General features: G+C 36.4%; 1 protein-coding gene across 3 annotated transcripts; it reads left to right on the forward strand.

The window, feature by feature from the left end:
• Positions 1 to 1,435: 1,435 nt before the first annotated feature.
• On the forward strand, positions 1,436 to 17,885 carry LOC131074134 (probable cellulose synthase A catalytic subunit 2 [UDP-forming]). Of its 3 annotated transcripts, none has more exons than XM_058010701.2 (15): positions 1,436 to 2,214; positions 3,312 to 3,454; positions 9,904 to 10,099; positions 10,257 to 10,468; positions 10,796 to 10,913; positions 11,029 to 11,221; positions 13,755 to 14,021; positions 14,191 to 14,536; positions 14,644 to 14,781; positions 14,949 to 15,074; positions 15,179 to 15,391; positions 15,497 to 15,743; positions 15,851 to 16,047; positions 16,155 to 16,505; positions 16,611 to 17,885. In XM_058010701.2, exons 2-15 carry the CDS (start codon positions 3,377 to 3,379, stop codon positions 17,193 to 17,195), a joined length of 3,267 nt encoding a protein of 1,088 aa, XP_057866684.2. In that variant the 5' UTR covers positions 1,436 to 2,214; positions 3,312 to 3,376; the 3' UTR covers positions 17,196 to 17,885. The 3 variants fall into 3 exon arrangements, with proteins under 3 accessions (XP_057866684.2, XP_057866683.2, XP_057866685.2); XM_058010700.2 differs by having other exon boundaries at positions 1,437 to 2,227; XM_058010702.2 differs by lacking the exons at positions 1,436 to 2,214; positions 3,312 to 3,454 and adding an exon at positions 4,146 to 4,194.
• The last annotated feature ends 8,268 nt before the right edge of the window (positions 17,886 to 26,153 follow it).

The raw sequence follows: 26,153 nt of genomic DNA on the forward strand, positions 1-26,153 counted from the left end.
CCTTCGACAAGGCACACACTAGCAACATGGCAATACATACAATAATGTGGAGGGAATCGCTAGCAGAAACGGTGTGCGATGGACGAGAGTTATAAGGAGAGGGCATTACCATCATGGAGAGATGAGGAGATAATTGTGTGAGGTGGTGGAGAGATAAGGTGACACTCGCATGCGGTGACAGAGAGATAAGGTTTTGCTTACACAAGGCAAAGGAGATATAAGGTGAACTACCATGTGCATGCAACAGAGTGATAAGGTGGAGATACCATGCATGCACAATGACAAAAAACATCTTTGAGGATGAGGTCCCTAAAAATGTGACCTCACTGGTTCATAGCTCTAGTCAAAAGTGTTAACGACTTCGACCCCTTACCGATGAAAAATAAAATTAATAAACCTAAAAAAAAAAATTGTACACAAATTTCTAATCTTAAAATTAAAGATGAAAGCGACTAAAATCTTGAACTTATCTATATAATGTGTTGTAGTTCTCAACTTGCATTATGTCTCCCTAACTTTTTTGACTTGATTGTGTGTCCTTTAGATTATTTTTTTCTTGTATATTTTATTCTTTTAATATATATATATATATATATATATATATATATATATATATATATATATAATTAAAATAAACTTCTAAAACAAGACTAAAGAATGAACATATAAATTCATTAATATAAATTCATTGTCTTCTAGCCAGAAATGGTATTTGTGTTTTGTAGGATATAACTTACCCCCATATAGTGAAATGAATTTGCCTTTGGCTTTTTCCTTTCCCATAAGCATCTGCAAAATTCTCATACCCACAATATAAAAATCTAAATGCTGGCTGATTCCTTTCTCTCATAGAACTAATGAAATCTTTTTTTGGATTTACTAAAAAAAACTAATGAAATCTTTTTCTATTGGATTTACTAAAAAAAACTAATGAAATCTTTGTGAACATATAAAGCAATTTTTATTTTTTAACTTATCTAGGGAACACATCATATGTTCCAATTGAAAACTTTGTGAAAAAAACTTATCTAGGTAACACATCATATGTTCCAATTGAAAAAAACAATAAATATAATATAATGAACGGTTATGGGTGTATAATCTTATGCGCTTAAGAACTGGAGAATAGCCGTTTTAAAAATCTATATGATCCAGTTGTTAACTTTTAAAATTATTAATAAAAAACTCCCTCCGAATATAAATTATCATAAATCAGAAAAACATCGCCACGTGTCCCCTCCTCTGTAACGAACTTAATATTTTCCCGGCATTTTTTCCGCGTAAACTACGCGTTAACAGGCCAACCGCCGGCAAAAAATATCCGCCGGAAACGCCCGTCTTCACGGCCCAACGGCGAGAGATGCAACTAAGTTTTTGAAAACACAATTTTTCTGTCAACCGAAAACTTCGGGCAAAAGATTTGGATGTTGTGTTGTACAGCCAAGTGCATTTTTATTTGTTGGGAGTGTTGGGCCCGCGAAATGGGGAATTTGTTGAGAGCGATGGAAATGACATGGGCATTCAAATTCCCTCGTACATTTTGGGTTACACAGTTTGAAACAGTTCCGAAAAATAATAAACATTGAAAATATGAGCACTTTTGCATGGAATAATAATAGTACATAGCAATCGTTAGTGTTACACCTCGGGTGCTCGCTGCTGGGTTTCTTGTCCCACAAGTATTCCTGTGGAGTCAAGTTTCCGAGCATTGAAAACCAATGGAGTTTTCTGTAGAGCTGCAGGGATTTCATATTATCATTTGAGCATGCTCTCTGCACATTTGATATATGGTTTTTTGGTCAGATTTTTGTTTGTTTTGTTAACTCTTGATGTACTCCGTACTGGTTCGTTTCTGAGAGGCAGAGATATCGGATGATTTGATGTGGATTAGGCTCGGATTTGTCTTGTTTTGATTTGGGTTAGTTTTCATTTTATTAGATTTTAATACCCGGAAGTAGTAAGTGGAGGTTTTTGATGTTGGTTAGGATTGATTTTATCAGACTTCGACTCCCAAATGCAGTAAGCGGAGGTTTTTGATACGGGTTAGGATTTAGTTCATTAGATTTCAAGAACCAAATGGAGTGAGTAGTTCTGATGCGGAATAGGATTCATTTCATTAGATTTCAAGGCCTATAAACAATTAGCAGAGATGTGCCACATGCCCATTTGAGGATATTTGATTGGGAGATATTGCAATTGCTGTGCTGGTTCAAGGTAAATCAATCAGGTATGCCTGAACTTTTTTAGTTTTTTCCTTTTGAAGTTGCTTTGATTTGGCTTAGGGTTTGTTGCCATTGGTTTTTGTTCTTTAGCCGCTTTATGTTATTGTTCCATTTGAATTACGAAACGAAATGATTTAAATTATGCACACAAGGCCTTATGGTCTAAGGAACAATAAGCGTTACATCTGCATCAGACTGAAGTTTCAGATACTATCGCTTCCTTTTGAATGCCAATCTTCTTTAATCAATCAAGATGAAATTTTTCCCAAACTTTTACTTCATACCTCTTCACAAGATATCCATATATCTGAGTGAAATGTCATATGAGTTATGATGTTCTATGATCAAATGTTTCACTCGTTATACTGCTTCCATTATATAGAATATACAGATCATCAATCTTCATTTATCCACGACTGAAGCCCTTTTTACCTGTGTCACATCTGATTTCGTGTCAACTAGGGGAGTTACATTTTGTGCCTTGTTAAAGCATGCTGTGTTGTTCATACACATTGCACGTTCTTAGCCAATCTGTTAAATTAAATCAGTGACAATGTTTCGGGATTGTTAAAAGGAATATATATTTTTGCTTTTGAATCATCTAAAAATTGAGAAAAAGCTCACTTCATCAATGTGATTGAAGGGTGTCCTGTCTAATTTTGTCATTTTTGAGTGCTCAATTGGGGATGGTGTTCCATATTTATAAAGAGGATCTTTTGATTTTGGTGCATGATTTTAGTCATCATCTGCTCTATGTGCTTTCTATACTCTTACACGCCACTCTTGATCAATAGATTTGCTATGCTAAATAAAAAATTATTGCAGTGTTTATGCTATGCTGGGTTTGCTGGATGTAACAGATGTTTGAGTCAGTTTTCATTCTTGACCTTTTTATTTAAATTGATTTTCTGATGTATATCGTCATAGCTTTGGCCATAGTTATTTGTTTTTGAGTTCCTTTTCATTACAGGTTATTCAAAAGTTTGAGCTCTGCTTAATATGCTGCTATTTGCAGCCATGTGTTATCCTTTGATTTTCGTTTAATGAGACTTAGAGTTGGTGAATAACTGTTTCTGTATGTCCTTTTAGGTAAATTGGCTCTTCTTATTACTGTAAAGCTCGTTTAAAGGAATTGGGGAGTGTGTTGTGTGAAAATGGAGGCCGGATCGGGCATGTTGGCAGGTTCTCATAAAAGGAATGAGTTTGTTTTAATTCGACATCAAGACATTGAGGTATGCATTCACACAACATGTACATTTAATTTATTTTATAACTTCTTGAGAAAGATAGCTATATGATGACCGCCAGAACTCTTTGTCATGATTTGATTGATAATTACTTATTTAATGGATAATTCCAAACATCTGTTTTTGATTTGATTCTCTTTGCCATGAATTTGATTCATCATACAAATTGTCAGAGAAATGGATATGAAATGTAGCCAAAAGCCTTTCTAGGAATTCTTTTTCTAAATCATCATAATCTCCAGCTTACATATTCTATTCATATAGGAATAATTAGTATCACAAGGTTTGATTAGAACAGAGAGCACAAATATAAACAAAAAGGAGAAAAAAGATTAAACATATTATTTTTATTATGAGAAGAATTTAAGTTTACATGCATGTAGAACTGATCTATGTAAGCCCACCTAGATAGGCTTTACATTTTTTTAATAAAAAATGAAAAACAGTTACAAGAAAGAAAACCAAAAAATAGTTTATAACTTGCATATGGGATAATAATTTCACATATTTATGAAAATTATAGATTAGATATCATTTTTTTCCCATAGACTATTTTTTAGCCTTGTAGACGATAAAACTACTTCTTTTTCTTCTTAGACTTATCATTTCTTTCTCACTATACTGATTGGACCCAAGTCTTCTAAATTTTTTTTTGATGATGTAGAAGTTCGCTGACCAATTCAAGTACAGCGTTTGCATTGGCAAACCCATGAATCTGAATAAAAGTAAATTCAACTGACCATTAAGTACTAATTCCATGAACCATTCCTGTGATAGCTAAGCTGGGTTATAATTCGTGTATAAGTCATATTTGATTTGAATTATTTGGTTTCTCTATAATTTGTGGTATTCCTACGCACATCAAAGGTGATAATTTAGCAGCTTGATTTTACTTATCCATATATGAAATACCCATACAATTGGTGTTGTAGCATCATTCAACTCTGAATTAAAAATTTACAATTGCTGACTCAATTGTAATAGCTAGATGCTCTACGTGGATTTTGATCATTCCAATTGTGAATTTATTATTAATTTTGAGCCTAATTTTTTGATAAAAAATATGGATAAACTGAATAGCTAGTCAGGTAATGATCTCTGGCTTTAGTACATTGAAGACAAAGCAAGCCAAATTAACTCTTAAACTGAAATATGGACAAAAATTATTGCTCATCCTGGTTTCCTTCCAGCTGGTTTCTCTTACCAGAAGGACATTTTTTCTTAAGTTTCTCCTCAAGTTCTTCCCCACAGTTGGCATTGTTTGCCTTAGTCTGTACATACCTCTGGGGACATGACAATCCAACTTCCTATACTCCATCCCTTGCAGCATCAGGTCTATTCTAAAACTCATAGTTATGAAAGTTTCATCAAGGTCTGATATGGCTTTGGTCACCATCTTCAATCCATATTCCCCTGCAATTTACTTCCCTTTGTCTTTTTCACTTAGAAGGGCCCCTGTCCTCTTTCTGCATATTCTTTCAAACTGTTTCTCCCAGCAGCATGAAACCTTGGCATAAGACATCCTTGTGTTCCTTGTCGCATTGCTTCTTCCTTGAGATTGGCATTATGGATAGATCTACAAGGGGTTGTTTGGTCTCTCCATAAGGGTATCCTCCTTATCTTTTAGCTTTCTCTTGTTGCTTATAGCAATTATTATTGTCGTCAATTGGCTCAATTCATAATTATCTTGATCATCCTGGGCCTCCTGTTAATATACACTCTACTGTCTTGTTTTAGCACTGGAAGAGAAGTCTCCACATCAGTTTAGACATCACCATCATTGCACAGAAGTGAAGGAAAGACAGTTGTTTCTTTGAGTGGATTCTCTGCTTGGAAAGGCAGTTGTTTCTTTGAGTGGATTCTCTGCTTGCAAGTCCTTATTTGAAACATCTCAACGTGTTGCCCCCATATCGGCCTTATTCAAACTTTCTGCAAGAATTGATTCTTCTTCTATTATTGTGCTAGTTGTCATTTAATGCACACACAATCTCACTCCATGCCTCAGGGAAATTAGACGTCTCCATTAGAGACAAGTACAAGAACTCGAAAGGTCTGATTGGCAGTGGTAAAAGATAAACTGTACAGGAAGACATAGGCATATCACATAAAAAAGATTCACATGCAAGATCAAAGAGGTCCATATGAGAACCTTAAAAAAGATATAAAATTGGCAGACCTGCTTGTAAACAATAGAACTTGTTTTATGCCCGCTTAAGGAAGGATACAAATGAGGCTCCTAAAAATACAACAACAATTTTGTTTCCGAAGGCACAAGGTGGTCACAAAGGAATCATAGGAAACAAGGCCGAAAGGTCTCGAAAGAAAAGTGCATAAAATCTGCAATTAATAATGCAAAGGCAAAATGTCATCAAAGATGTTTGCAAAACATGTCAAGAAGCGAGAAAAAACTGGAAATTGATCAACTCATATAACCAACTGCCAAGAGAGAGAAAGCAGCCAAAAGGAGCTTGATGCGTCACAAGTTCAATAAAAAACCAGTAAGATGTTTAAAAATTAAAAAGAAACATTGCATATACATCTTCATAATCTTGAATCTTCTAAATAAGGCATCCATAGAAAGGATGAAGCCAGTTTGATAAGATGTTTTGTATGGAGAACATCTTTTTGGTGATGGAAGAGAAAAACCAAGTACTGCAAAAAGGATTGCAACTCCAACTCAAACTTATCCTGCACTCAAGGACCTAAAATTTGAAATGCTGATTATTAGATCAGGTCAGGCGCTCTTTCTCGTATGAAAAGGGATAGGTCATTTATGTGCTGATTGGATGACTGCGGGACAAAGAGATCTGATCAGGTTGTTTATGCACTCGATCGACCGGGGAGAAAGAATAAATCTAATTCACACGATGTCAGGGCTATAGATTGCGGGGGGGAGGGCCGCTATTTTAGTGCCGTTGGCGGGAGGATATAATCCACAACCCCTACTCCCCCTTGCCCTCTCTCTAGAACGCAGCAGGAGTAACCCCCCCCACCTTCTGTACTTGCCTGATCAACGAAAGCTTCCTTCCGAAGATTGGTCCAACGAGTGATCTACCCACGAGTGATGGCGATAACCCGGTGGAGAACACAAGGACCAAAGCACATGCTTGACTGCACACATGAGCCCCTCGGTGGGTAGTACAACCATCCCAGTCAAAGCTTAGCCACCCCACATCTACAATTCTTACACAAGATTGCCATATTGAATAAAAGTAACAAAAGCTTTTGAAGGTGTAGCCAATTAAAGCTTGTCATTAAAAGCTATGTTATTGGGTTTGCTCGTTTCTGGGGACATACCTGTCCCAAACTGGTCTGGGTATAGGTCCCAGGTCTGGTTCCTCTCGGGTACTCCTAGGATTCATACCTGAGACAAATCCACATGTTTGGGGATGAACCTTGGGCATATTTAAAACAAACTTGGGTGAATCCTGAACAAAAAACTTGTATTTGAAAAAAGCAGATTCTAGGACTTGATTTTTCTAATTGCAGTTAAGCTCTGTCAATTTTCTTCTTATTAATGTTTTTTTTATAAAGTGCAGTTAATCTCTGTAAATTTTCTTCTCTTAAATGTTGACAAGAGGGATTTGTCTAGGTACAAACTTGTTTTGAACATGTGGATTCTGAGCAACATCAATGACACACGTTCTGCCAAGAATTTGTATCCTGCATATTCTGCTTGAATTGATCTTTGACAGTTTGCATATAAGGCTTTAGATTCTACTGTTCACTCTGATGATGCCACTTTAAACTGTCAGAAGACTTAAAGATTTGGCAATATACTCAAACGGCAGCTATACTTAGGCCTCTATGTGGGAAATGTAGCAGCAAATAGAGCAGATACTGCTCTACATATGTCTCGTCTTTGGTTCTTTAGCTTTTCCTTGATACTATTTGTTATGGGCGGTTCACATTAAATATACTCAAACAGCAGGTGTACTTAGGCCTCTATGTGGGAAATGTAGCAGCAAATAGAGCACATAATGCTCTGCATATGTCTCATCTCTGGTTCTTTAGCTTTTCCTTGACACTATTTGTTATGGGTGGTTCACATAGTTATCTGGAGTTTTTTAATCCTTTGTAATCTCTGAATACTGAGTAGTCCTTGTGCATAAAATGTTCATATGTAGCCACTGATGGCTTATTGTAACCTCTGGATGCTGCATTTTTGTAAAAGTATTTCTGTTCTCTCCCTAAAATATGTTTCTTATTTTTATTTTGCTAGGTAAGCTGAGGGGATTATTGGGGCCTTCTCCCTTGACTAAAAAATCTTGAACCAATCTAAAAGGAAAAAATCTCAATATGATATGGCAATTCCTGCTTAATGAGGCTAGGAGAAACAAAGCAAAACAAAACTACAAATGGCTGCTTACCCAAGAGGCTAATAAAAATCAGAGAGTTGCAAATAGAACTTGCTCAGAATCCTCCATATTTCCTGCTAAGATTAGGAAAACAAACTAAGAGCAGGTTGTGATCGACTTCCTTCCCTTACATGAAAGGAGAGCTTTCATATTCCACTGGGAACCTATATTGGTAGACTCGTTGGCCTCCATTCAAAATCTTTTAGCTTTTAATTTCCTTCTCTTTTGTTTCTTATTAGAAGACAGAATGGAAATGATATCTTGGTATGCAAGAGAGGAGACATCGCCTTTTACAAGCACGAGTGGAGGAGCTTGATTCTGTTTTTTTTCTTTTCTGCCATCTCTACCTCAATCTTAACACCATCATCCCCAATCAAATCCTTAAAGCCCTCCTCAAAATGAAATCTGCAAAACAGAAGCCTATCTCCATTTGCAATCTCCTCCATTGCCTTTTCATTTCTAGACTTCTGCTCTTTCTTTCCTCTAGCCCACAATTCACTTTTGATTTCAGGCTCCCAGCTTGCAAAATATTGAGATCTTTGGTAGACATGAAAGCATCCTCAAATCCATTAGAGTCCAATTGCACAAGGTCCACAACTTTATCTTCACTTGATAAAACCATCTTGCCAATGAGCTCATTTACTGGAAAATCAATAATAATTTGATCCTTAATATCTATAACAATTGTCTTGTAGTGCTTCGAAAGAGGAGGAGAAGAAACCTATGATTTGTTTGTGTGGGCTGCCATGGGCGCCATTATTCCTTGAGACAAAGTTTGAATCAAGATTTCCAATCTTCAAAATACATTTTTGTTGTAGAACTACCTTAGGGTCAAAAGTATTGGGAGAGAGACATTCATTTCTCTTATGCTGTATTTGATCATACTGAAAACAATGAAAAGACATCACTGGTAATTGACATTGCCACTACTACCTAACCCTAATAAACTACTTTCTATGCCCTAATCTCATTTGTTTACTTAAAAGCTTAAATTATGTATGCAGTCTATGTCTTTTAAAGTAGTTCACACATTCCATACATCTGGATTTTTTATTTTGTCTCGCAGTGACCTACAACTCTCCCTTTGTACCCTCCCTACACCTTTTTTTTTTGGAAAACATCCCCATCCCATCTCCATCTCCTGCTGATCCTGCCTCATATGCTTGAACCAAATTCAGAAAAGGTGAAAGAATTCAGGTATCTGCCTGAGGCTGTTGCCATACATTCTATTTGGACTCCTCTCTATAAAGCTCGATTAACTGCATTAAATATCTAGCTTGACAGTATTATTCAAAGAGGATATAAATGGGGTTTTGGCTCTCAAAGTGAAACTCATGATTTTGTCTGGAAACATAGCTGCTTTTTTGGAAGAGCTGCTTGAAAGTTCAACTAACCAGCCCTTGGATGATGGATTGTCTGTGCAGTGGATTGTAAAGCTGTCCAGGCATAGACTTCATATGAAGAATGCATTTCTAGACTTCATCTATGTGTTCTGCTGTGACGGTATTACTGCTTGGTGCAATCATTTTAGCCACTGTTCTCAAGTCCAATTGTTCTGTATCTTCCTTTGTTCACTATTTGATAGAGTGTGTTTTTTTTCACACTTTCTGGTTTTTCCCTAATCAATGGCGGCCAGGAAAACGTTTTGATCTCCTTTGAAAATGCTGCTAATGTCTTGCCTTCTATTGTTTGATGATGCTGTCTGTGGAATGTATGGTATGGCTGTACAGACATTGACATTCATATTTGTAGGATGTTTTCCTTGGTCTCAAATATCATTTATTTGTTCCGAGGAGGATGCAAATGCTACGAGGTACTACCACTCTGTGCAATCCTTTTGGCTACTGGTCATATGTTCAAATCTGCTGTCTCTCCCTTGTTATGAATTATTATTTGATAGGATGTGCTTTATCCAACATTTTAGTTTGTCTTCTAATCATTGGTAATGAGGAAAACATTATATCCTTGAGAAAAGAAGAAATAATTTATATTAATGCTTTTAATATCTGTTGTTCTTTTTGCCATTTGATGAAATGCATTTTCTCACAATTACTGATGTCTCTTTGTTCTTTGCAGCCTAAGCCTCTTCAGAACATGGGTGGCCATATTTGCCAGATATGTTTAGATGATGTTGGCATAACAGTAGATGGAGAGCTTTTTGTGGCTTGCAATGAGTGTGCATATCCAGTATGCAGGCCATGCTATGAATATGAGCGCAAAGAGGGAAGTAAGTCATGTCCACAATGCAAGACTCGATACAAGCGGCACAAAGGTCAGTAGATGTTTTGGCGTATTATTTAGAAAACTAGAAAAAAATTGGCATTCTTCTTACAGGCATCTTATTGGCAGATTGAGAATATTTATTTCTATTTCTATTTGGAATTAATCTAGAAGCTCACAATAGTTTTGTTCTTATATTTTTTTTCCAGGTAGTCCCCGAGTGGCTGGTGATGATGAAGAAGAGGGTGCAGATGATTTGGATGACGAGTTCAGCCACACTCACTGTAATAGGAATGAGAAACAACATATTGCAGAGGCAATGTTGCATTGGCAAATGGCCTATGGGCGTGGGGAAGATGTTGGCCCGTCTGACTCTTCAAGTGAGAAACTTTATCAGGTTCCTTTTGCCAATGGAAAAGAGGTAGGGAAGGTCTCTCCTGAGTTATCATGGATGGGTTTTCATTGTGGAAACTCAAGTTCAATTCCCCATAGGGACATCTAAAGTGGAATTTTAAGTTGTAACTCTTGGTCTTCCATAGTTGACTTCTAAATAAAAATTGAATGTCTACATAGTGACTCTAGGTCTTCCATAGGTGATTTCTAGTGTGTTTTCTCATAAGGAGCTTGTATTGGTCTTATGTTGATGCTCATATGAGCAAGATATTTGTAATCGATAAGAGATTCAAAAAATATTTGACATTAGCTCTGTCTTGCTAGTCATCTCTAAATATATTTCATCTCTGGGCAGGTTTCAGGTGAGTTACCTGAAGTAACTCCAGAGCGTCATACAATGACTGCTCCACCCACTGGCAGTGGCAGTGGAAAACGTGTGCATCCACTACCTTTTGTTGATCCTTCACAAACGGGTACTTAAATAAATTTTTGGTAGAACTTTCAAATTTTTTAATGATGTTTTATTTTACAGTTTTTTTGGACTACAATTGCTAAAAGTAGATTTATTTTTGCTTTTAACTGTTCCAGTGAGGGTTGTGGACCCCACAAAAGACTCAAATTCCTATCGAGTTGGACGTGTTGCATGGAAAGATAGAGTAGAAAGCTGGAAGGCAAAACAGGATAAAAATGTAATCCAAGTGACCAACGGAACTCAGTATTCATCTGAAGGAAAAGATGGATATGTAGATGATAGTGTTCCTGATGGGGACGACATTCAAATGTAAGATAGTAAAATCATATTATCTAGTTTCTTGCTAACTTCATGACTCCAAAGAAGTGCTTTTTTAACCAAATGAATGTCAACTATTAGTAACCATTTTCAAATGATGCATGCCTTTATAGCTGCTAAAGATCTTTAAGTTTCCTTTTTTATTTAAAAGAACCTTTCTGTTTATTTCTACTTTGATTGCTGCCTTTTGATTGCATATATATATATATATATATATATAGGTGATGGAAGCTGTTTGGCACAATTATTTGCAGTGGGTTAGACCATATTGGGTGAAAGACATTAGTAGCACTGAATATAATTAATTAAAATTCAATCCCAAGGTTTCATACTTGTATCGTAAGTACAATGTTTTAGATTCTCAAATGAAAATGAAATAGATTTTCCTTCTCCTGAACAAGTTTTGGCTAATGAACTGCTATCATGTCTATTTGTTTTCAATTGAAAATATATTATTTACAAAAGTTTTCCTTAATGCAAAAGGTTATTGCAAGAAATTATCACAGGACAAAATGACAGATTCTTATTTGTAGTTTAGAACTGATGCAATTTTTTTTGCATAGCTAAATGGAATCCATCAGGTTTATGTCGCTTTAGATTACAAGTCATCACATTCAGTAACATGGAGAATAATCTTTCAGAGTTCAACCCAAATAGAGATGTTGTGTAGCTCCTCTTCTAATTAGTAAACTTAATTTTGATGGTACTGGTTCTCACAAGCCTGGACGGTAGACAGGCAGTGATTGAAGGTATTATTCAAACCTCTTGAGGAACTTTTGATCATTGTATACAAGAAATTTTTGGATAAACACCAATAATCACGTTGAGGCTTTTGGATCTATATTGAAGAATGAAACTTTCACAAAGCCTTGACATGCTCATTTGTTAATAATTTTTGCCTCTTCCCAACCAGCACAGAGCAATCACTCATGTTTTTCATTGGAAACTCTTTGATATTTTGGAAGACATTTCCTGAATGCATGAATTTGAACTTCTGTGATATTTTAGAAAAACATTTCTGGATGCAATGTTATGAAGACTGAATTTGGTCATACAATATCTACAGTGCCTTACACCAAGTCTAGCATCATCCAAGCTACAAGTTAACCCAACCTTCCCACTTTTACCACCCTTTCTATTCCAAATGACATGCGAATACTTACTTTTAGTGAAAATATTTTTTTCCCTGAGCCCTTGTTCCAAGTGCACTCCATATTCTAAGATATCTTCCATGATCTTCTTAGCCATACTTCGATCCACTTAGATGCATAATTTATGTCCAAATCCCATTAAATCTTGTACCCTGATCCCTTTCCTATATCCTTCTATCATATCTCCGTAAATGATTCACTCTTATATTTTGTCTTCTTTGCGTAGCTCTAGCCCCATGTGCAATCAGGGCCCAGGGGTTTTATTTTCCCAGTTTTTTGTTTGAGAGCAAGAACTGCAAATGCTGTCAATAATGCAGAAGACAACATTACCCCTCACTTACAGCCCTCATCTAGATATGGACATTTCACTCTTCCCTTTGTATGAATGCTTTGTCATGATGTTATGCTCATGTCTTCCACCATTTTCAAACATTGTTCATTCAGGTTATGGCAATGTCACATTGTTACCTCTTCTCGAACTATGTTAGTATTAGTTCTGATTGTAATATGGAAGGCATTGCTAGATCGGCAGGAAGAAGAAAATTAATAATGTAAATGCAACGATCAATTAGCAAAGGAAGCATCTTCCAGCTCCCAAGAAAGCTTTGCCTTCAGACCCATTCCTGGACATAATTGCCCATCTATGCTGCTGCAGCCATCCTTTTTACACCAACAGAACCCTCTATCCCAATCCAACCCTCAAGATGCTGATGATATGGAGACTTTTCTTGAAGTCATTTCTAAATATAAGAAAGTACTTGTTACAACAATAACCTCTCAATAGGCCCAATTTATGTGCTAGCATAACCAGATAATCACAAGGATGAAATTTTGTTACTTATGGAAATATGTGACAAATGGGAGCAGTCAATGGAATCCTCTGAAGTTGATGTAGATATGATATATCACTCAAAATGGGCACAAAAAGCAATGGCAGCCAGTATAAGCTTCCAGCATTTCTTGTGTCCCCAGACACCTAGAAAGTGCCTGCAAACTTCTCTCCTAACAACCAGAAGATGCTAGATGGTGCATCTGCAGCAGTTGAGAAAATGATAACACATCTTGATTTCTCCATGAAGAATAATGATTCATCACTTATTTCTATCGGTCTTCTGTTCTGTATGTTGTTTATGCTATGCATGCTTATCATTGTGTACTGGTTAATAGCTTTATAATTGTAAACTCAGAGTCTCATGCTATGCTATTCTTTTGTAATGCTGAAATGTTCTCAGAACAGAATCTTGAGCTTTTCCATAGCTAACCATGTACATTCTTGTTTTATGGCAGAAATGTCCTTGACTCCATAAAAATGGAATCCATCAAGTAGTTGTTGATAAAACTTTTAACTTATTTTGATGCTGTACTTTTTCCAGGCTAGAGGAAGCACGGCAACCTCTCTCAAGGAAGATTCCTATCTCTTCTTCCAAGATTAATCCATACAGGATGATTATTGTTATACGACTTGTGGTCTTGTGTTTTTTCTTCCGCTACCGGATATTGAATCCTGTTCGCAATGCTTATATACTCTGGTTCATTTCAGTTATCTGTGAGATTTGGTTTGCCATATCATGGATTCTTGATCAGTTTCCTAAATGGTTACCTATCAGCAGGGAAACATATTTGGAAAGACTTTGTTTGAGGTGAGGCTATCATGCGAAGAATATATTTGCCCACTAAGTTGCTAGTCCTGTTCAATTTTCTTTAGGATTTCCAGTGTAAGAAAAATTCATATGCTTTGTTGAAAACAGCAGTCATGTTCCGGTGAAGTTCATATAGAAGTGCTAAACCTACAGATGCTTATTTTGACAGATATGATAGAGAAGGGGAGATATCTCAGTTAGCCGGCATTGATATATTTGTGAGCACAGTTGACCCTCTAAAGGAGCCTCCTTTAGTCACGGCAAATACTGTTTTGTCGATTCTTTCTGTGGATTATCCAGTGGATAAAGTGTCATGCTATGTCTCTGATGATGGGGCTGCAATGTTGACTTTTGAGGCTCTTTCTGAAACTTCAGAATTTGCAAGGAAATGGGTGCCATTTTGTAAAAAATTTGATATTGAACCTCGGGCTCCAGAATGGTACTTTTCTCAAAAGATAGATTATTTAAAGGATAAAGTGCATCCCAACTTTGTAAAAGAGCGCAGAGCTATGAAGGTAATTGGACACCATAATGTTAAATCAAAGCCGGGTAAGGTGCTTAAATGCTGGCTTTTTTTCCAGTGCACAATGATGCTGACTTTATGTTTACTAATCGTTTCCAGAGAGAATATGAAGAATTCAAGGTTCGAGTTAATGCACTTGTTGCAAAAGCTCAGAAGGTTCCTGAAGAAGGCTGGATTATGCAAGATGGGACTCCTTGGCCTGGAAATAATACTCGAGATCATCCTGGGATGATACAGGTAGTTCATTCTCTTATCTGAAGAGTCTTGTAATCACATTTTCTGTTGGTTTCCATGATATTTTTAATCTTGCCTTTGTCAGCAGATTTGTATAAAGTGGAGCATATTGGCCAGCATTTCTAGTTTTCCCATCTAATTTGAATTTTTTGTGTGCTTTTTCCTTAAAGGTATTCTTAGGTCACAGTGGTGGGCTTGATACTGATGGCAATGAATTACCTCGACTTGTTTATGTTTCTCGTGAGAAAAGACCTGGCTTTGAACATCACAAGAAAGCTGGGGCAATGAATTCTTTGGTATGTGATATTCTAAGATAAGTGCGCAAACTGCATTTCTCCTTTTTTGTGTCTGTTATTATCTGCCAAACTGGTAAATTTTGTCTCTTGTTATCTGTGTGCAGGTCCGTGTTTCTGCAGTTCTAACAAATGGGCCTTTTTTGCTGAATCTGGACTGTGATCACTACATAAACAACAGCAAGGCTATTCGTGAGGCCATGTGTTTTTTGATGGATCCTAACCTTGGGAAGAAAGTTTGTTATGTTCAGTTCCCCCAAAGGTTTGATGGTATTGATAGACATGATCGATATGCAAATCACAATACGGTGTTCTTTGATGTGAGTGTTCATCATATTGTGCTGGTTTCTCTTTTAAATTCTTGTTTAGTTCATCAGACAGCTCTATGGTGTGTAGAAATTAAATTTGCGTTGTGTTGTTTGCAGATAAACTTGAAGGGTTTAGATGGAATCCAGGGGCCTGTTTATGTGGGAACAGGATGTTTTTTCAACAGAAAAGCACTCTATGGCTTGGAACCTCCTCACAAAAGCAAGGTCTTTGAATCATTATGTTGTGGACCTAGAAAGAAAAGCAAAAAATTAAACAAGCAAGATGATGAGAAAAAGGTGGATAGGCAGATTGATTCCACTGTTCCCATATTTACCCTGGATGATATAGAGGAGGGGATGGAAGGTAACTTTACTACATCTCATTGAGCAACTGATTATCTGATTTGTTACACTCTTCCCTCCCCTCCAATAGCTTTATATCCCTACTTGTCTGTTTGTCTACTCATGCAGGGTATGATGATGAAAAATCCTTGCTACTGGATCATATGAGCTTGGAGAAAAAGTTTGGCCAATCATCTGTTTTCCTTGATTCTACTCGAATGGAGAATGGTGGCGTGCCACAGTCTGCAACTCCTGCAGATTTATTGAAAGAGGCCATCCATGTTATCAGCTGTGGATACGAAGACAAGACAGATTGGGGAAAGGAGGTACTGCTAAATTGGAAAGCCTACATCAATAATTGTTTTTTAGGGTGATAACGTCGCTCAACTTCTTATTTAGTTTCTAAATAGTCAGGTTTTTATTTCATATGCAGCTTGGATGGATATATGGTTCAGTCACAGAAGACATTTTAACTGGGTTTAAAATGCATTCTCGGGGGTGGCGATCAATTTATTGTATGCCTCAACGTCCTGCATTCAAAGGATCTGCTCCAATCAATCTTTCAGATCGTCTGAACCAAGTGCTTCGGTGGGCCCTTGGTTCCGTCGAAATTCTTCTCAGCAGGCATTGCCCAATTTGGTATGGTTATAGTGGAAGATTGAAATGGCTGGAAAGGCTGGCATATATAAACACAACTGTTTATCCTCTCACTTCTATTGCTCTGGTTGCATACTGTACTCTCCCTGCAGTTTGTTTGCTCACAAATAAATTCATTATCCCTGAGGTAGATTTTAAATATTTTAAATGGCATCCTGCAATTTCTTTGTTCTAGTTTCTTATAGACATTTTTGGACTGTTTGATTCTTATGGTCTTATTGTTGACATGCAGATCAGCACATTTGCGAGTTTGTGGTTCATTTCACTCTTCCTTTCAATTTTTGCAACGGGAATACTGGAAATGCGTTGGAGTGGGGTTGGCATTGATGAATGGTGGAGGAATGAACAATTTTGGGTTATTGGAGGTGTTTCTGCTCATCTTTTGGCAGTGTTTCAAGGGTTGCTAAAAGTCCTTGCTGGTGTTAATACAAACTTCACTGTTACTTCAAAATCTGGAGATGAAGAAGGTGACTTTGCAGAGTTGTACATGTTTAAATGGAGCATTCTTCTCATTCCTCCAACTACCTTGCTTATAATCAACATTGTAGGTGTAGTTGCTGGTCTGTCTTATGCTATCAGCACGGGTTATCAATCATGGGGTCCTCTTTTTGGGAAATTGTTTTTTGCTTTTTGGGTGATTGTACATCTTTATCCTTTCCTGAAGGGTTTGATGGGTCGCCAGAACCGTACACCGACTATTGTTATTGTGTGGTCACTTCTTCTTGCATCTATTTTCTCTTTGCTATGGATTCGGATAGATCCCTTCACCACTAAGATAAAAGGACCAAACATACAGCAGTGTGGCATCAATTGCTAAGTAGCTGTAAGCCTGTATGTATTGGTCAAGAATGTAAAGCACTTTCCCTTCTTTGGAGATCTTTTTATGTGCATTCTTGATCTAGATCCCTTTGGTAACTAGGGTAAAGAGCCTGACTTCTAATTGTGCAGCATCAATTGCTACATATAGCTTACATAGCAGAATGTATCGATCAAGAGTGTTTATTTGCAAATTGATTTGCTTTGCTTCAGGGAGTTATTCCTTCAATGTAATCCATTGGCGATATTTACATCCAATTTTTTTTAATGATCAAGGACCAAGGGAGCTCTATAGTTATTCGGTTATTTCAGCCTGTCAGATTTTTTTCATCTCATCATAAGGCGAAGGGATGACATTGTTTTGTGGAGAGAATTTTTGAATTTTTTGTTGATGCTCTGGGTCATTTTTCTTGATGGTTATCCTCATCATGCAGTGATCCGAGTAAGATTGATTAAAGAGACGAGACATTTTCAAAATATATGGAGCTATTGATTATTGACTATTGGTGTCGCTTGAATTACAAGCATCTGATCAGTTGTTTTGTGCTGTTCTGATTATAGTTTGTGGACAGTAGTTCAATTCAGAAATTATGATTCCATTTTTTCTCCTTAAGTGAAGAAAATCTGCCCACTTACAACAAGTCTCGGTTATTTGAGGCTATATATAATATATGCATCGTGCAAAGTGTTATTTAGTTTGCATGCCATTTGTTGTCTCTTCTCGGGAGGATTCTTTGTAACAATAATTAGCCTAATTTGTTATTGTTACTCTTTGTCAAAATTATAATTACATGAATCATTGTCACGTGTCCTATAATTATTGACGAATTTTAGCCCTACTTAAATTGGGTAATGCGACATAGAAGTTTATATCACAACGAAGAACTGAAATTGATCAGTATGTATGATATTTGTACCATTTACTCTTTATTCTTTTACTGTTTGCGTTTGCTTCTAGTGTTGTTCGTTTACATTACCTGTAAAACTTGATAGTTTTTTGATTCTGTTTCTTCTATTCATTATAATAGTTGGTGCATCATCTTTGAAATTCTGGTTTGGATAGTTGCATCTTCTCATTTTCAACTGAAGTGCTTGAAAGCTGCTTGCAACTCCATTTATTGATTGTTCGCTTGATTAATCGCTCTATAATTGTCTTATAGATAGTCTCCTTCATTGCTTACCACTTAGGCGAACAGATTTGTCATTCCCTGGGGTATGCTCTGGGTGCATTTACCATGGATGTGCTCCTTAGGTGGGTACACTTTACAAAGAAACAAAAGTAAGAACATTCTGGAATGTTTTACAAGCAGGACTAAAGCATCTTAACTATTTACGTATAGGTAAAAGATTATCTCATGTTAATATAGATAGATATGTTCATGCTTGTACGTTTATAAGCCAAATGATTTTTCTATAATAAGCTTCGTGTTATTTTGTTACTATCACTGTATAATGTTCCGTGATTAGAAGAAGAGGTTATACCTTACATGCGAATATGGAATACAATGGTAAGAGAAGATGAATCTGCAAGAGGCCAATATAACTTTTCACATATAGAAAATTAGCGCTGTATCAAAATGAGGTGAAGAGTTACGTCGATAGCAAGATATGGTTTGGGTATTATATTGGAGGGCAGAAATAAATGTTTTTTTGCCTTTGTTACTATGAGGTAGGTTGTTTCTGGGATATTTGATTGTCAAAGTTTCTAATGTGCTTCCATGCAAGAGTCTATCATCTGTATCTTGGAAATGTTAGTTTTAAGTGCTAATAACTATGAGCAAAGTATTGAGATAGTTGCACATTACATCATTGGAAAATAAGGGAGACGTGTAATATTGGGGAAAACCTTTTTTCCTTTGTTGATCTTGAGCTTAGTTATCTTCCTTCGCTTGAAATTCATAAAGACTAACTATATTTGGTATTTTATGTAGTTTGCTCTGTATAGTTATTTTGCTTGAATGTTCCTGTCAATTTTTATTTTCCCAGTTCAAAGGTTGCTGTTAGAGATTATAACTGTAACTGCAATGATTGTAGACACAGACCAAAAAGATAAATGTTGCTTAATACATGAAATTTATTCAAGGAGCCTAGTATTCTTGGTGGAAGTTGAAACAGCTTTTCAGTATCTTTCTATTACCATAAGTAATACTTTTTAATGTATGTCATAAATATGTCGATATTAAGGTGGTTATAAATCTTCAACAATGGGTCAGCAAAGAAATAGGGGTCATAGTTTGTTGGATGGACTTTTGTTTGTTTCTGAACGGTTCAACTTGGGTTCCATAGACTGCTTGATGTTATGAATGTCATCAATACTTTTGAACATTCACTCATTCATTTAAAACAAGTTCAAATTTTTGAGTATTGATGCATTTGCAATTATCACAAGTCAAAGGGACTCATAAACTGCATAAAAGCTTGGCCAAACAGCAAAGCAGTGGAAAGAGGAGCAGATTTTCTATTTTAGAGATGGAAATGAATAGAAAATGTTGCAAGACAACAAGTTGAAGAAGAAAGGCAAGAAAAAGTAAGATATAATGAAATCTTCTTTCTTAATGAATTGATTAGAGTTCTTTCTTAATGAAATCCTCCCTCTTAACGAATTGACATGAATTCTTTCTTAATGAGGAAAACTAAGATGTAAGATGGCCTTCACAGCTGTCAGCTTGATCATTCAATAATATATGAAGAAAAAAATATATTGGGCTAACATTCTCTATACACATGTCAAGTGCTCACATCTACTTAAACCTTAAGAAAATCCAAAAAACATCAGTGAGTGTTTATCAAGCTGATCCGATCACACCTGAGTGAGAACCCGCGGTATTGTAAATTATGTTTACATGAATAGGAAAGCATAGAATTGAAGCAAGCCAAAAAGTGATCTATTCAATTCGAAAACCCAACATATATCAGTCCAAGGGATTCCAAGGGTCACCAACAACTCCTTGAGAATCGAAACCCAACAGTCACATCTTGTTTATTTACATAATAAAATCTAAAACTATGAAATTTTCAAAAAACTATATAAAATTTTGTCCTAACTTTAACTAGGCATAACTTTTGCACAGGACTCGAAATTATGAGCCATTTAACTCATTGGAAAGGTCTCCAAGAGTTGGAGGCGAAGTCTTGAAAGAACTTGCCTACGACAATGTTCTAAATGACGGGCCAAACTTTCAAGGGCTAAAAATGCCCCGAAGGCCTTAAAAAATGCCAATTATTAATGTATAGAAAAACTAAAAAAAAATATTAAAATATTTTCCCACTGTTTTAGATTTGCTTATGATCATTACTTTCCCCTTGGAAAGCAATGGGCTCCATTGCATCAACACTCTGAATGAGATGAGGAAAACGTTCTTGAATCTGCTCCCTGGTAAACCACTTTCCTTGTTGAGCAATTTGCCCTACTCGAACCACTTTGTACAAGTAAATCTGTTGTTGTTTGAGTGTTTTGACCATGGTGTCCACAATCTGATCGCATTGGAATGGGGTAGTTGCATTTGGACTCAATTCTGTAGTGGAGATTGTTTTTGCCACATCTGCAACATCTAATAGTGGAAGAAAATATGGCTTCAAGAGTTCCACATTGAAGACTGGATGAAGACCCAGAAATGGCATTATCACCAACTTGCTTGATGATGGTGTATGACCCATAACGCAGAGGACGAAGCTTCCTATTGGCACCCTGCAATCGTTCCTTCTGTATATGCAACTACACCTTGTCCCCGACTTGGAAATTATGAGGAGTATGATGCTCATCATGTCTCTCCTTATATTTCTTATTTGTGTGCTCCAAGATTTCATGAACTTGTTGCTGCAGATGATGAATTCTATCAATGAACTGGGCTGCCTTATCTTCCTCCTTACCAACACGTGGAACCAGATCAGGTTGAATAAGTGGTATGGCAACATCCATGGGTGCAAGTGGCTGATAACCAAGACAAACTTCAAATGGGTTGTGGCTAGTTGAACTGTGAATTGCCCTGTTGTAGCTATGTTGTTGGCAAATGCACACTCCAATGAGAAATTGTAGGTGATTGAAGATATTGTCATTGATGTAACTTTACAATCCTATGGCACCGGCACTGGCAGACTCTACATCGACATACAGTTCATTGGCAACGAAAAAGATGTTCACCGGCACCCTGACTGACAAGATTTTGTCTATTGTATTTTGTATTTATTTGTAAATTCTTTTTGTAAGCCGACAAGGCGAATTGTAATAAGGCTCATATATAAGTATGAGATCTTATAGAACATCTGATATACGAATATGCGAGATGGATAATATGTGTGAATATTAAAGTGAGCTTAAACCGGTACTGAACCTGGCATAGCAAATGTTGATCTGAAGCAGTACATGATATTGGATTTACTTAATCCATTTTTGTAAGTCAGTGAGATTTCTCTTTTGTATTTAAGCAGTGAGCTTTAGGCAATTGGCCTTCCTGCATGTGCAGGCTCCTATTGTATCAATAATATTCACTTATTGGCCAGTGAGCGAATATTGTGGGTCACAAATCCCACTAAGGTTTTTCCCACACTGGGTTTCCTCATTAAAAATATTGTGTTATGGTGTGCTTTCTATGTTGTGGTTGTTCTTATTTACTGCATTAATTCTTGTTTACCGGTATACTGTTTTGAGATACAATTCATTTAATAAGTTAAGAAAATCCATTAACCGACAAGATACTGATTCACCCCCCCTCTTAGTATCTTTGGGAATCCGAACAATTAGTATCAGAGCGTGGTCCTCTATTTTCAAAAGCCTAATAGCTTGAAGAAGATTCTGACACCGGTACAGATGGATAATCTGAGAAAGCAACTAGAAACATCTCTTGCAGCTTATGATGCAGAAAAGTTGAAAAATATGAAACTTGAAGATGATCTGAAGGCTGCATAGGAAATCATTCAAGGACTTCAGGAGAATCTTACTATTGCTAGGAACAAAAGAAGAGAACTTCATGAGAAGATACAAAATGATGATGATGAAAAAGAGACTCTTAATGATCTGGTAAGCAAACTGAAACAAGAGAATATGTCTTTGAGAAATGAGATGCAAGACATGACCATGAGATTTTGTAAAGACATTGAAAATAGAAAGAAGAATGAAGATGATTTGGCTAGAAGAATCAATGATGCTGCAAATGAAAATATAAGACTCAGTCATGAAAATGATATGTTAAAAACATATATGATTCACTTGGAACATGATAAAACTGAACTCACGAGACAGAAGGATTTCTTGGAAAATGAGTTGGCTACTGCAAATCAACACAAGGAGAAATTCAAAAAAAGTTCAGAAGAATTTGATGACATGTTGAAAAATCAGAAACCTAATGGAGACACTAATGGACTTGGCTTTGAAGTTGGTGAAATCTCCGACACTGCAAACACACATGATCACAACAAACCGGTAAGACAACCTAATGCTTATAAATTTAATGGAAAATGCTTTAACTATAAAAGTATGGTCATAGAGCAAATCATTGTAGATCTAGAAACTATTAGAACACCAATGCACCCACCGGTCAATGTTCTAAATGCAATAAAGTTGGTCACAACTCAAAAAATTGCAAAATGAATGTAAGATGTTATGTTTGTGGAAGATTTGGACACTTATCTAATCAATGCAAAACACATACTGGCATAGGATATGGAAAAGCAATTCAAAAAAATAATGTGACTTAATATGCTTGTAACAAGATTGGACATATTGCAAAATTTTGTAGAAGTAAGGCATCATCGACAAATAACAAAGGACCCAGCCTGAAAGGTAAAGAAAAGGTTGAAGAAGTAAAGCAAGAATTTTCAAAACAATGGATTAGAAAGTCAGATCAGAATGTTGATGTGAATACTCCTCCACCGTCAGAACAAAGTACCACTCCACCAACAAGAGATTCTTCATCTAATTGAGAAATAATCCTTTGGGGATATGACAACAAATAAAAAACATGCTAGTTTACCCTCAGTTGATGATAAGAAGATGAAATGTTTCTTTATCGGGAGATGAGTTAAGTTTTCACTTAATCAACAGACATTAAATTTGGCAGTTGAAGGAAATGACACTATAAAGCAAATGTTTTGGCTCTTTTTTCATTCACCGAGCATTCAAATTTCTTGAGAGCGTGAAAATCCCGAGCGAAGGCATCCATAGCGAGAAGTGAAGCAAATCATTCAAGCACTCATACTTAAAGGCAGATTAAGGTATTTATAACAATGGCTTCCTCCTCTGCACCTAAATTCATTGCAAACCCTACTGTAGTTGAAGTTGTTAAGCGCCCTAGGCCCGTATTTAAAATCATTCCCGAAATTGCGAAGAAAGATGATACCCTAGGAGCATTCTAAAAAATACTGAAAGGAGTTGCTTATGCTGAGGATCCTAGAATCTACATACATTGTCATATAGATGAACTAGGAGATGATGAGATTAAGAACATGTACAGGACGGTTATATGTGATGAAAATGGAAATGTTAAACTGGAACACAAGATAATTGAAACCCTAGGTTTTGTGGAAATTCTTAGTATCCCTGATTTTTCGGAGGATGTTATAAGGATTGTGCTAAGCAGAGTACATGGAGAGTTCTTTTGGTTAGATTCAATTCATAAGATAACCAAAGAAGCAGTTAGAGCAGTGACATGCTTACCTTCCACTAGTAGCAGGCCTGACAAGACTAGAAAGATTCCAAATGACACTGTAATAACCCTAACCAACACAACCTTTGATAAGAGATCCCTAAGAGTAAATGATGTTAAGGATATCAATGTAAGGTTCATAAGAATGATTCTTGGATACAAGGTTATACATGCCAACAGATTAAACTCTGTTTCTAGCTTATGTATCAAAAGTGCCTATGACATGGTAAACAACAATGCAAAAATTAATATTTGTGAATGGTTGAAAGATGAACTGATAGACAATCTAGGGAAGATAAAAGATGATAAGAAAGGTACATTCAGATTTGGCAACCTGCTTGTATGTTTAATGTTATATATTACCAAGCAAGTTCCTGGTATTGGAAGAAAGGATTTTGGTTTTGACATACCGGTAGGAAAACAACTTTTGGACATACTCAACAACATGGGAGATGACAGAGAAAAGAATATAAATGAACATTTTCAAACACTAAAGGCTAGAATGAAAACTAGGATAAGGCTATCTCAAGCTATTGTTGACAAATATCAAAAGGAGATATGCTTTGTAATTAAGAAAGATGAAATCTGGATGGAGACAGTGGTCCCAAGGACTATTTGGGTTACTGAAATGGGATATGAGGTAGATGAGAATATAATTGAAACTTATGCAAAATCCCTCTTAGAAGCCCCTAAAGAACCGACATAAAAAGTATTTGGAAATGTTGAAACAATTGAAAGTGGTATTCAATCTCAGAAAAGAATAAAGAAAACTGAGTAGATAGTTAGGAAAGGAACAAGGCAGGCTAAAGGTATCAAAGAGGATGTATTAAATAAAACTGGTATTAAGGAGAGTGACTTAGAAGGACTACAAACAGAAACACATCTTTCACTAGTTGCTACCTCCTCTGACAATGAGATACCAACATAATTTAAAAGGGTAGAGAGAAAAAGAAAACCCTCACCGACATCTGCTCCTACACCAAAAAGAACAAGATGGAAACAATAGGCAGTTAAGCCTCCGGCAAGGAAGTTGACCCCAAAGAAGAGGAAACAAAAACAAGTTGTTCCTCCAATTGACAAACTTTTGAGTGAGATAACTAAAGATGGCAAATTGACTAACATCAGCAAGTTGTATAACACACTATCAAATGATGAAAAAGAAAGTATAAAAAATAGTGTTATTTTACATCTTGATATTTATAAGAAACCCAATGACTTGTACAGGAGATTAGAATCTAGAAGGGTAGCAATTGTGGAAGTAGATAAAAAGATCAAAATAGAAAAACTACTTGCAGTTCACCCAGTGAACTCAACTCGAGAGATTGATGAGTTAATCAGTGAGGCTAAGCACACAGTATTCTCAACTAGTCACTGACATGTAGCACTGATGGCAGGAAAAGTAAATGAAATATCAGAAGAAACTGTAGACAAGTGGGATATATTCTTTGTTGAAAAAGAGAAACAAGAAGAGCTTAAGAGACCAAATACTTTTAAAGCCTATCAAAAAGAAAAGGATAAGGATAAGGGGAAAGGCAAGGTAGGTGGACCTCCGAGCATAAAGATAACAAACAACTTACCCCCACCTCCTTCTGATACTCCACCGGCAACATAGAGTATGAAGACAACACATGAGGACACAAATCCGGATTCTGAGGTGTTGCATACAATGAATATCGACACACAAGAAGTAAACATTGTGGTTGATAAGGAATCAAGTGAGAAAAGAGATGTGGCAACTGAGCCACCGGTAGAAGACACAACAGTTGAGACAAATGTCAAATCGATACAGTTGAAGACATTTAATTTGGGAATGAGCAATGAACTGAAACATCAAATGATCCCCTAGATACAGGAAAGGCAGATACCATAGGTGTACATACTGATGTATCTACTGGGCAACTGGCAATTGGCAACCAATGAGACTAAAAAACCTACTAAGTCACTGACAGTAGATAGTACAGAGGCACCATCAGAGAAACCATCATTAGAGAGCATAGAGAAACCGACATAGACACACACAGAGAAATAGGTAGAGCAATAGGCTCCTTCACAGGTACATACACAGATAGTGTCACTAGCTACATCTGATAAACCTAAACCTTTGGTAGTGGAAATGTAGACACAAACAGACCCTCTAGAGAAAGAGGAAAGCAAAGCTATTACTACCACCGACGGATTACAAATTGTGAAGGTAGTTGGACAGTCATCCGAAACCTCTATGATTGAATTTAGACCAACCAATGTGACAAAGGTATTACTAGATTCTATCAAGAAAATAACAGACTGTAATGCACTAGCATATAAGGCTATAGATGACA

The sequence above is a fragment of the Cryptomeria japonica genome, chromosome 4 (assembly GCF_030272615.1).
Source record: "Cryptomeria japonica chromosome 4, Sugi_1.0, whole genome shotgun sequence".
NCBI lineage: Eukaryota > Viridiplantae > Streptophyta > Pinopsida > Cupressales > Cupressaceae > Cryptomeria > Cryptomeria japonica.